This window comes from Pseudopodoces humilis, chromosome 3 (genome assembly GCF_049639895.1).
Source record: "Pseudopodoces humilis isolate 2021_Gansu_Grassland_sample_001 chromosome 3, ASM4963989v1, whole genome shotgun sequence".
NCBI classification, from domain to species: Eukaryota; Metazoa; Chordata; class Aves; order Passeriformes; family Paridae; genus Pseudopodoces; species Pseudopodoces humilis.
The window spans coordinates 112,476,026-112,488,356 of record NC_142202.1 but is presented as its reverse complement, the minus strand read 5'-3'; the positions used below and the strand labels follow the sequence as shown (position 1 = coordinate 112,488,356).

Genomic DNA, 12,331 nt, shown 5'->3' with positions numbered 1-12,331 from the left:
TGGATTTGGGGATCTAAAAGGTCTTTTCCATCCTTAATAATTCCGTGGCTCCGTGATTGGTTGGTTGGAATTTCCTCTGAAATGTGATTTTTGTCCGGAGATGCTGAAGATTCCTGCGCTTCCCGAAGCGTGGAAAGGTTCTGTTTTGTGCCAGCGCTCTGGGATGGATTAAAGTCCTTTCGTGCTTTCAATCCCCTGATCCTCAAAAACTGCTCTTTGTTCCATTTTCTGGGAATTCTGCTGGGAATTCTGGGAAAACCGCAGGAAAGACCAATGAGAGGGAGGGCAGGGGACTCCCAGTCTCGTAAACGACGAATTCCAGCTCCTCGCGGATCCAGGCGCAAAGCCGGAGCGTGGGATTTGATTTCCTTCTCGCTAAGTGGGAAAGATGGAATTGCTTTAACCCCAGAAAGGAATTCTGTCTCCAGGTTTTCTGTGGGATGTGCCCCAGGATGTCCAAACTATCCACAGGCAACCTCCCATGAGGGCCAGCAGCTCTGGCAAGGATCTAAGGAAGCATCTCCATGGGGAAAATTCTGGGAATTCCGGATGTATCCGGGAGGAAAAGGGAATGCAGCACCAGCTACGGGGAAACAGGTTCAGATCCCAAACCCAGCAGGAACTTTCCTGTCGTTTCCCCAGTGGGAGGCGGATAAATTTCTCTTCTGCTTAGATGAAGGATACCCTGGATCCTCCCTTATTCCGTGTCGGATCCTTGGTTGGATGAAGGAATGTGCCAGGGCTGAGCCTCAAACAGAGGAGGGGCTGCATGAGAGAGAAACGATAAGAATCAGACTAATTTAGAGATTTCAGATGAACTCAGAGAATTCAGACTCTAAACGTATTTAAGTGCTCGGCCAATCCTTGGGGTTTTTGTGGCATTTGATACCTCAAGTGCCATTCCAAATCTGGATTGAATGGGAAGATTATTCCCGCTCGTGACCTCATTACAGGGAAAATAATCATCAATCAAAACGTTTTCCCTTTTTCCGTCCCTTCCTGACATCCTGCAAATGCGGCCTGGCGAAGCCCAGCGGGAGCTGGATCCAAAATTGGGATGTTTACTTTGGGAAGAGCCTGCTGGAGTTCACAGAGGTCTGGGAGAGGTCACTGAAGGAATTACGATAGGATTTGTCTCTCTCTGATACCAAAAAAAAATCCCCCAGAAAACTGCCCCTAATCCAGGTGCATCCCTCAGGGATAATTTACCTCAGCAGCAGTGTCTGGAGATTCTTTCCCTCCTAACCCCTTCCTCTTCCACAGTTTTTCATTTTCCTGGATGCAGCCAGGATGGGATTTGGCACATCCCGGCCTGTCCCAGTATCCTCCACCAGTATGGCCCCAGTAACCGTCCCTGGGAGATCCCATCCCTGCAGGAATTCCCTGGGATTTTCCAGCCTGATCCTGGTGTTTTTGTGGCCAGGATGTGTTTATGTTCTGCTTCCCACTTGTGCTTTCCTTAGGCCTCATTCATGGAATCATGGAATCGTTAAGGTTGGAAAAGCTCTCCAAGAACATCGAGCCAAATCATTCCCACATCTCTGCCACGGCCACCACGGATCCACGTGCCACATCCACGTGGATTTTTAAATCCCGTCAGGAATGGGGACTCCACCACTGGGCAGCTGTGCCAGGGCTTGGACAAGCCTTTTCCTGATACTAATTCCAATCCAATCCAAACATTCCAGTGTTTTCCTGGTGTCTCATCCTTCGTCCCTGGTCCTTTCTCTGGTCACGAGGATTTGGGATCGCTGGTTTGCACTGTGGATCCTCCTCATGGAGATGAACCCATGGATCTGCTAAAAACGCAAGGCTTGGGAGATCCAAAGGGATGCTGGAGGTCTCCACGTGCTCCATCATCTCCCATCGAGACGGGATCACCAATAATTACCGGATAATCATTGACCTGTAGGATCTCCCATCACTCCATCCCGGTGTCTTTCCTAAAATCCCAACAGTCTTCCATCAAAATCCTCTTTTCCTTTGCTCGCGCCAGGTTCTTCACCGTTTTTGCACAAAAAGCCACCAGGGGTCACGGATTGATGACAAGCCCTGGGTGAACCACCAGGACTTCCCAAAGACCCCAAAAAGGCTTTCCTGACCCTGAGCAGCTTCAGGATGCACCAGGAGGAGCTTCCAGAGCCAACCCCAGACTGAAATGGCATCACATTGTTTGGGATCGTGTCCCTCTGCCTCCTTATTTTTGGAAACCCTGTCCTCTGGATTCCCTGGATTCCCACCATCTGGAGCACTTCCTTGTCCTCCACCCCCCGAGAGGGGCTCCAGGAGAGCTGGAGAGGACCTGGGACAAGGGATGGAGGGACACAGGGAATGGCTTCCTGTTGGGAAAGGGGAGATTTGGATGGGATATTGGGAAGGAATTCCTGGCCGGGTGAGTGGAGAGGGGCTGGGCTGGAATTCCCAGAGAAGCTGTGGCTGCCCCTGGACCCCTGGAAGTGTCCCAGGAAAGGCTGGACAGGGCTTGGAGCAACCTGGGATAACAAAAGATGTCCGTACCCATGGCAGGGGGTGGGACAGGATGGGATTTAAGGTCCCTTCCCACCCAAGCCATTCCATGATTTTACGGTTCCATGATTTGGGTGTTGTCCCCAGAACAGCCCCCGCTGAGGACAGGACATCACACTCACACGAAGACCTGGTGTCCCCCCTGGTGACATCTCTGGTTCCTCTCGGCCGCGGTGCTGGAGCTCGGACAGGTCCCGGGCGGATCCCGGCGTTCCAGCGGGAGCTCCGGGCCAGCGCCTTGGCGGGAAGGGTCCCGGTGAGCTCAGGTGCGGCCCAGGTGGGACGGGCTGGGGGCTTGGGGACAGGCTGGAGATCTGCAGGAAGGGATAACTGGGAAAGGAAGGGATGGGATGGGATTGAGGGATGGGATGGAGGGGAGGGGAGGGGAGGGGGGGGGGGGGGGGGGGGGGGGGGGGGAGGGGAGGGGAGGGAGGGGAGGGGAGGGGAGGGGAGGGGAGGGGAGGGGAGGGGGAGGGAAGGGAAGGGAAGGGAAGGGAAGGGAAGGGAAGGGAAGGGAAGGGAAGGGAAGGGAAGGGAAGGGAAGGGAAGGGAAGGGAAGGGAAGGGAAGGGAAGGGAAGGGAAGGGAAGGGAAGGGAAGGGAAGGGAAGGGAAGGGAAGGGAAGGGAAGGGAAGGGAAGGGAAGGGAAGGGAAGGGAAGGGAAGGGAAGGGAAGGGAAGGGAAGGGAAGGGAAGGTGCGGGAAGGGAAGGTGCGGGAAGGGAAGGGAAGGTGCGGGAAGGTGCGGGAAGGTGCGGGAAGGGAAGGGAAGGGAAGGGAAGGGAAGGGAAGGGAAGGGAAGGGAAGGGAAGGGAAGGGAAGGGAAGGGAAGGGAAGGGAAGGGAAGGGAAGGGAAGGGAAGGTGCGGGAAGGGAAGGGAAGGGAAGGTGCGGGAAGGGAAGGGAAGGGAAGGGAAGGGAAGGGAAGGGAAGGGAAGGGAAGGGAAGGGAAGGGAAGGGAAGGGAAGGGAAGGGAAGGGAAGGGAAGGGAAGGGAAGGTGCGGGAAGGGAAGGGAAGGGAAGGGAAGGGAAGGGAAGGGAAGGGAAGGGAAGGGAAGGGAAGGGAAGGGAAGGGAAATCATCATCACAGCAGCTTCAGAGGGACTGTAAACATTGGAATCCACTGAGAAATTTTATGCATTCCATAAATTTCATTCCCAAATTCTATTCTATCAATTCTGTGGAATACTATCGATAAATATTGATTCTATACACTTTATTCCTAAATTATATCCCTTAATGAGATTCCTAAAAAATACAGCCATAATCTGCTTGACTTGAGCTGTGCTGTGGTGCAAATCTGCCTCAAGGACAGAAGGACCCAATTAGAAATTGGTGCCCACATTAATTAATTCTCCACACCAATTAATATGCCCAAATAAATACTAATAAATAAATTAAAATTAAATTAAAATAAATAAACAAATAAAATTAGTGTCCAAATTCTCCCCTGTGCATGTCCCCTGTCTTGCTCAGTGTTTGAAGACTCAAAAGTGTAAAGGATGAAGTTTATTTTAACTTTTATATTACAAAAATTAAGAAAAAGAAAAGATCTTAACAACCCAGTTTATTCCTTGATAAAGATGCCAAAAAATAAAATAAAAATAAAAATTCTGGAAAAGAACAGCTTGGAATTTTGGGGTTTTTTTTTGACTGATCTGAATTTTTTGTTAAGAATAGAGAACAAACATTATCATGGCGAATAAAGAAAATTCCAAGTAATGTTTGTAGAATATAAATATGTGTTGCACAGGACCGTGTGCTGGGAATCCTGGATTTTCCTGTCGGCTATTCCCACCTCCTGGAAATGGGATTTTGACTCAGAAAATCAATTCCCTGCCAAAATGCCGTGGAAAAAAATGCACTCCTGCCTTCAGATCCTGCAATCTCATTACCTTAGGGGCAGGGGATGACTGATCCTGTCAACAAGATGTTATTTAAGGACTAAAAATAATTTTTAGAGGACTAAAAATAATTTGGGAGCAGCTGTGAGGGTGGGGCAGTGTCTGGAGCAGACAAAGGCAGACCCAGCCCCTCCTTGCTGATGTTGACCCACCCAGTTTTACCTTCCCCATAAAAATATTTGGGAATTTGGTGGGAAGGACTCGTGGGAAGGGCGCTGGGCTCAGAAATCACAGCTCCTGGTCAGAGAGGCATCCTTGGACTGTCCTTGAAGCATTTTCCTGGAAAAAAGAGAGGGCAGGAATTCCCTGCCCCCTGCACAGACATGGGGGTTCCACGTGGCAGAATGTGGCCCTCCATTCAAAACCTAATTAACTTCATTCACTCTAATTTACTATTTATTCTAATTGGGCCAATTGACTTTAATTTATTCCAAACGAAGAGCGAGCCTGGTCACATTTTCTGCTTTCCATGATTAGCAACAAACTCCAAACCCTCCAAGGTTTTCTCGTTCACCCTGGAGCCAGTGGATGCCCTCTTAATTAGGTGTTTATTCTTAATTTGGCTGAGCTGGGAGCTCCATCTAATAACCCCTTTTTTACATCTTCATTGTTGGCTGTAATATTCTTTATTCTCACCTACACTCTGCACTTGGACCATTGATCTGTTTGAGGGTTTTGTTTTAATTTGACTCGGTGTTTGCTCGCCTTGGGCATTTATTCTTTCATCCTGGGCTATTCCTCTTCTAAGGATTTGCTGAAAGATTTGCACATTAAACCTCTTTATTTAGACTTGATTAAATAGGAGCCTTTTCAAAGGTCTTTCATTTCAACCAGGTTTCCCAATGCTACCTTTAATAAGGAATGGAAATTAATTTCGGGTTATTCCTAGAGAATTAATTTTTTTTTTTTTTTTAAATTTTTTCTTAGGTATCAGCCTGGTTTAACCTCGGTTTTATTGTTTTTAGAGCTGTGCTCATTTATGGCTGGCAAAATGGAGTTGCCATCCCTGGAGGGACTAAAAATCCCTGTGGAAGTGACACTTGGGGACAGGGATCAGTGCTGGCCTTGGCAGTGCTGGGAATGGTTGGACCTGATGATCTTCAAGATCTTTTCCAACTTCAACAATTCCGCGATTCTCCCATTTTTTTATCACTTAAACGCTTCCTGATTGGGGTTGCCAGTTAATTAACTTCAGAATTCACATAACTTTCCTAAAACCCAGGGAAAGAAAACCAACTTCACTTATTTTTTACTCTGAGCCGAGAGTAAAAACTTCACTTCTGGCCTGGCAATGAAACAACTTGAAATTGGGAAGTGGTGGCAGGCTGAACCCGCGTGAGGACACCGATCCCCAGAGAGCGCAAACTGTAAGCCAGAGGCTGAATAATGATATTAAATAACGATATTTTCTGCCCTCCAACAGTGCCAGAATCAATTTCCTCACACGCAAGGCTGTATTTGGGTCAGGAGGATGCCTCCCCATCTGGGAGACAATGCCTCTCTTTTTTTGTAACCCTTTTTCAGCCCGCCTGCCGTGGCTCAGGGAACACCAGGGCCGCTCCCAGAACCCCGACACGCTCGTCGGCACGGCCTGCTCCCGGCGGTTATTTGTCTCCAGAGCCACAAAACCCATGGAGCTTTCTGGAATGACTTCCCTGGGCTCCTTTCATGGGAGGATGCTCCATTTTAGCAGCCCTGAGCACAAAGAGCCCTCAGTGTTAAGATTTGGGGCTGTTCCGCTGGGGCTCAGGGCACGGAGAATGAGCGGACATCGAACCGCGGCCATCCAGGGCTGTGGAAGTTTGGGATAAAAGTCATAAAAGAAGTGTGGCAGCACTTTATAAAAAGGATGGAAAGGGGTTTTTGGGATAGCAAGGAGAGGGAGGAGCAGATGAATAACAGGGTCACTCTCTGCACTGACAGCGCTGTCCCTCTCCCACCTGCAGCGATGTCTGGGATGCCACGGGGGGCTTTGTGTCTTCCTCCTGCCCAGGTGTCCTCCCTGAGACTTCCCCGAGGGAAAAACTCGGAGCTCAAACATCCCTGGGGGTGCCTGACACCGCCCCAGGTGCTGGAATCACACGCTGGTGACACTTGCCAGGGATTTCACCTTCCGGAGCTGAGCGGATCCACGACCTCCTCTCCTCTTCCTCTCAGCCGCCTGCCGGCTCAGGTCCGGGGTGTGCCCTCCTCCCTTCCTCCTGCTGCAGAGCAGAACACAAGGATATCAATAAATGTATTTAATTTATCGGTAATGATTGATTGTTAATGTATTTAATTTATTGATAATAAATGCCCTGCTCTTGCAGCCCTGCGGGGTGATAAAAACCAAATCCTTTGGGATATTGCCACCTGAAAATTGTGGTTCGAGATAACAAATTTTTATCTTGCCCCAAAGAGCACAGTCGGCTACCAGCGCTCAGGGGAAGGTGGGAACTTGATTTTTTTAATTTTTTTTTTTTTTTTAAGTTGTGATAAATTCTTGATTTAAGCTAAGTCCACCTAAGATGTTACAGCTCCTTAAGGAAATTCACAGAAAAGAAGTTGAGCTGAATCCATTTGGGAGTTTTCAGTGAAGTCTGTGTGGCCTGAAGTGTAAAAAAGGCTGGGGGCCGCCCCTCCAGCAAGGTTTTTATTCGGTGTTTTTGTAGCCAAATCGTTCCATACCTGTATTTCCATATTTTTGGTATTATGTGCAGCTGCTATTAAACCCAACACAATTAACTGGCAGAACGGGAACATTCCAGAGTGTGAAAATTAAGTGAATTGCGCTGGAATGTGGCCGGTTGCCACTTTTTTTTTTTTATTCCAATATCAGGAGTAAAATCCAGACTCTGAGGCAGTTTTTTTCTAAGCACTCAGGCAGGTTCATTATCCCAAGGCGCTCATTCCACATTCAAATTCCGCGATATGTAATCTGGGAATTTTAAGCAGAAGCTCTGAGTGGTTCTCCCAGTGTCTCTGGGCAGCTAAAAAAGCACAGCAGGAATACAAAACCATGGAGATGAAGGGTGGATCTGGACTCTAAAAGCAGCTTTTATCCCATAAAAAACCAGGATCACACCACGTAACACACACGCAGCACCAGCACGTGTCCAGGATTCCCTCATCCCAAGCCAGGATCGTAAAGTCAAATCCAGCATTATTTCAAATCGGAAATTGAGGAAAACCGCAACCTGTCCATAAACACAAACAAGCCAAGGGAGAAAATTCAACCCAAAATATTCCAGCTGGGAATTAATCAGTCATTTTGCTGGACCTGGCAGTGTCCAGGTTATGGCTGGAGTCTGTGATCTTATAGGTGTTTTCCATCCTGAATGATGCTGTGACCTTTGGGCAGGAGGCAGTAACTGTAAATACTGTGACTGTAAATATTATTGTAAACTATTACTGTAAAATAATACTGTAAATTATTACTGTAAATTATTACTGCAAATTATTACTGTAAAATATTACTGTAAATTTTGGTATCTGCTGCTGTGTTCTGGTGTCCAAAACGTGGTGTCAGCTCACCCCCACAACCCCAGCTCCGGCTCAGGAAAACAGAAGGAGCGAGGACGAGGAAAAAGGACGGCAGGTCTCACCCCCAGTGCTGAACTCGCTGTTTCTCACCCCGTTTTCCTCCTTCAGGGGATTTTTCTGATTCCCACACGCCCAGGGGGAGCTGGGCTGGCTTTTCAGCAGCCTCAAAAGGGAGAGGGGAGCGTGGGGATCCGGGAGGACGGGGCCGCTCCGAGCCCTTCTCACGCAAGCGAGCCCCTCTTTGTCAGAAACGGGGCCTGGGCCGCTGGCAGAACAATTACTGAAAGTAATTATTTCCTCGTCGGGTAAACACTCCGGGACAATATGCAACTGTTTTTTAGAGCCAGCCCATGGCCATAAATTACATAAATTACCCAAGGCTGGGGATGGGGGGAAGGAGCCAGGGCTGTTGTCGTGAGAAGTAGCAGGGCCCTGTCTTGAGGCGCGAGGCCGCGCTCTTGGCGGGGCTCCAGCGCTCGGATGGAATCGGAATTCATTATTCACCATGGAGTGGGAGGCAAATCTTTTGATTTATTGGCAACCAGCAGATGCCTTCCAGCAGAACTGCGCACACAGGGCCTGACAGAAATGCCCTCCCAGCCTCTGTAGGCAGATCAGAGCCCCACAGAAAAACCTCCTAACTCGACTCCACGCTTTAGATAAAAATCTTTCACTTCCCCTTTGCAATATTTCTTTGTGCCCAGAGAGGCAAATCCTTCCTTGATTATCTCTGGAGGATTGTTGTTTGTTTTGATTTTTTTTAGTCTAATAACAAAAAGCTGCTTGGACAATTCAGGCAGAAAACAAACCAGACCTACCAGAATTTAGTAATTTTTGCGATTTATCGCTGTGATAAATTACAACACCGATAGTCACAGCTATAATTCTATTGAGGGGTTTTGATAACCCCTTCCAGGCAATTTGTAACTCAGCCCTGTCTGTATCTCTTCTCTATCACCTCACCACTCCCTTGGCTGCACAGCTGATCGTTGCTATTCTTAATTTCCCTGCTCAGTGACTGAGAAGCTTTTCCCACACTGTTCCAACTAAACCCAAAGCCTCCCAGGGAATTCACTGTGGGATCTCTGTCCCATCCCCTTCACGCTGCCAGGGGGGTTTGCACTGAGCTCCTGGGCACAGTTTTTAGGGTACAAACTCCTGCCTTTCTGAGCAGAGAACAAAGAAATCCATCAGAAACAAAAAAATAAGTTTCAGTGATCATCCAGATTGCAAACGAACCCCATTTTTTGGGCACTCCCCGGCTGTGGCGCAGTTTAATTGTTCTCCCCAGTGAGCACTGGCCTCGCCCAGCTGCTGTCTGGAAATGTATTGATCTGTTTTTCAAAGCCAAAGAGCCAATTATGGTCTCATAGGATGCAGAATATGTTTGGTTTTTCCACTTAGAGGATTCCATTCCCGCTGCACTGCCTGAGAATTGACTGTAGCTCGTTCTGCTTCCCGTATTTCCCTTTTTCTGGCTAAGCAAGGATGAGTTCTCTGCTAGGAATTCTCAGCAGTGCTGTTTTGGTGCTGCTGTGGAAGGGAGAAGGCGGCTGATGACTCAAAAGAAACTGATGAAAACTCTTCAGCATCACAGATGACAAGAAGTGACTTTTTCCATGAGCAGTTTTAAACTAAAAGAGGAGAGATTTAGATTAAATATCAGGGGAAAATATCCTTCCCTGTGAGGGTGGAGAGTTCCTGGGCTGGAATTCTCAGAGAAGCTGTGGCTGCCCCTGGATCCCTGCAAGTGTCCAAGGCCAAGTTGGATGGGGCTTGGAGCAACCTGGGATAGTGGGAGGTGTCAGGGTTGGAACTGGATGAGTTTTAACATCTCTTTCCACCCAAACTGTTCTGGAATTCCACGAACTCTGCCATTTAAATGTCAATATTTCACCTTGATGCGATGAGCAGCAGAGTCCTCCCCTCCCTTTGGACCAGAAAAGAACTGCAGAGCGAGGTCAAGCTCCGAGGAGGTTTTAACCTGGCCCAAGAGTTAGGAAAAACTTGTTTTTGGTTGATTGCCTCTTAAATTCTGCAAAATCCAACCTGAAATTAGGGAGATTAACTTGGAGTCAAGGTAGCAGCCAGTGACTCGTCTCACACGCTGCTTTGATGGTGGCGTCAGGTATTCCTTTGATCTGATCCTGTTTATTCACAAGGAATTCTCCACAGCTCCGGTTTTCCTCGGCACTCAAGTGGGGAAAAAAAAAGGCTTTGTTGGCTCAGGGATTTCCAGTTTCCCAGTCAAGGTGCTGGGCTAGAAGAGCTCCCTCCAGTCCTTTTCTCTCCACCATCACTTGGAGCTTCTGCGAGTTCTGCCGTGTCCTCTCCCACACGTTCGTGTCCTCAAGGAAAGCCTCACCTCAGGTCCTTTCCTCAGACTGCAGCAAAAATCATTTCCCCTCCCAGATCCCCTTTGGCAAACCCTGGGAAATCGCTCCTATTGTTTCAGGATCTCGTTTTACACGGATCTCGTTCCTCCTGACATCCATTTTACATGAGGAGAGGTTGTTTTGCCCTTGAGCTCCGGGAATCCGGCTCATCTGAAGGAGAACCTGAAATCGCCGGCGGGGCGGGAGATTTTTATCTTGGGATTCTCTTCTGCCTTCCAAGCTGAGCCCTGGTCAGGTTTGGAGTCCTGGGAGACACCAAACCAAGGCTTGGCATCCCAGAGGGACACCAGGGCCACAGTGACGTTCTCCTGCCACCCCCACCAAAACCTGAGGGACAGAGGTGTCCCCCTGCTCCAGGGATCCAGCTGAAGAGCTGAATTCCCGTTCTGGAAAGGTGGAGAACACAACACAGAGCCTCAGCAGGAGGGTTTTTGGGAAGAGACAGCCAAGTGTCCATGGAAAAGAAGCACCAGAACACGGTTGTGGGAGTGGGAGGCTGGGTCAGCACCTGAAACGTGGCACCTGCGCTGCTGAATAATCAGCACAGATGAGCCTGAACACCAGCAATTACCTGCAGCTTAAGTGATATTAAAGGCAGATCCTTGATAAACTGGAGAATCTCACAGAATTCCTCTCTCTCCTCTCCATAATCCTCTGTAATTACGGATAAATGGCAGATTTGCAGGAACACTCGGCATTAAAATGTTCTCCACAGATGGAGAGAGGCTGGGATCTCGCTCGGGAGAGGCAAACAGGGAGTGGATTTAATATTTACTGTTTCTTTATTCCAGGTGAATTGTTTTCACCTGGTTCTCGGCCGCATCCACAGCTCGGCGTTGGGACAGGCCACTTTTAAACTCTTCAAACATGGCTTGTCTCGCTTTTTTGGTGGCACAGGAGAATCCTAAAGCTCACAGGGATGGCACAGGAGAACCCTAAACCTCACAGAAACCTCTGGGAGCTGCTACACAAAACCACTGAGCACAGCTGGAAAATAACACCAGGATGTTCGTTTGCAGCAGGAAGCGTTTGGTGAAAACACTCAGTTAAAAGCCTCAAGGAACAACGACCCAAAAGTGGTGTTGGGGTTGGGCAACATCCCACAGAAAGAGGGTGAGGTGGAAACTGGGAAGCTCTTTGAAGTAGTGCAGTATCCAAGGAGCAGGGGACGCGGATTAAAACGTGAATCATAAAAGGCTTTCGCTCGGGGAGCTCTGTGGAACACCCAGGAGGAGCGGTGGGTCCGGCAGAGCTAATCACGCTGGGAAAGGGCTGCGAGAGTGCTTGGCCAAACAATCCCTGGCTGGGGTAATTCCTGGGCTGATTGTTCCCGGGTGCAGGGATAATCTTGGCTCTGTTGGATATTTACTCAAACGCAACCCGAGTGATTTCCGTCGTGGCTCCGGCGGTTCCCAAGGTTTTCGTTGGCACGGCGGAGAGGAATCGCCTGCTCCGGGCAGGCTCGGCGTGGCGAGTCCGTGGATTCCCACAGGATCCAGGGAATGGTCAAGAGGATCTGTTGCCTCTTTGCCAGGCTTGGGTTAATGACAGCATCACCCTTTCCACACCAGCTGGGCTGAGGTGACCCCCAGGAAGCGTCAGAGGTGGCGTTTCCAGGGATTCACACAAAAAAACCTCTTCCCACACCCTCCCTGGGCTTGTTAATGCACAGAAAACTGACCCTGGATCTAAGATTTGGAAAATCGCTGATGCCAGAGGTGGCAAAGGAAAACCTGTGGCAGTTCTAACACAGATCAATGTGCAAAACTCGGCTTTGGGAGGGAAATGCTGTTGTTTTTTATTTTTTCCATGTGGATAATCCTGGGAGCCCAGGAAATGATGGATCCCGGCAGTGCAGACACAAATGCCATTCATCACCTCCATGCTCTGACATCCTCTTACACCTGCCCTGCAATTCAATCATCCCAGCCTCCTGTCAGCCAGGAGATCCTCGGAGCGATAGAATTATATTTCATCACAATTCATT

The 12,331-nt window shown here is 48.9% G+C and overlaps 1 protein-coding gene across 1 annotated transcript in view; it reads right to left on the bottom strand.

The window, feature by feature from the left end:
• Positions 1–647: 647 nt before the first annotated feature.
• FBXO16 (F-box protein 16) overlaps positions 648–12,331 on the bottom strand; it is a 30,470-nt gene continuing 18,786 nt past the window's right edge. The window contains exons 7-9 of the mRNA XM_005528806.2: positions 6,525–6,630; positions 2,649–2,856; positions 648–765 (exon numbers count right to left, since the gene is read on the bottom strand). Coding sequence (XP_005528863.2) covers positions 698–765; positions 2,649–2,856; positions 6,525–6,630 — 382 coding nt within the window. The 3' untranslated portion in view covers positions 648–697. The remainder of the gene's footprint in view (positions 766–2,648; positions 2,857–6,524; positions 6,631–12,331) is intronic.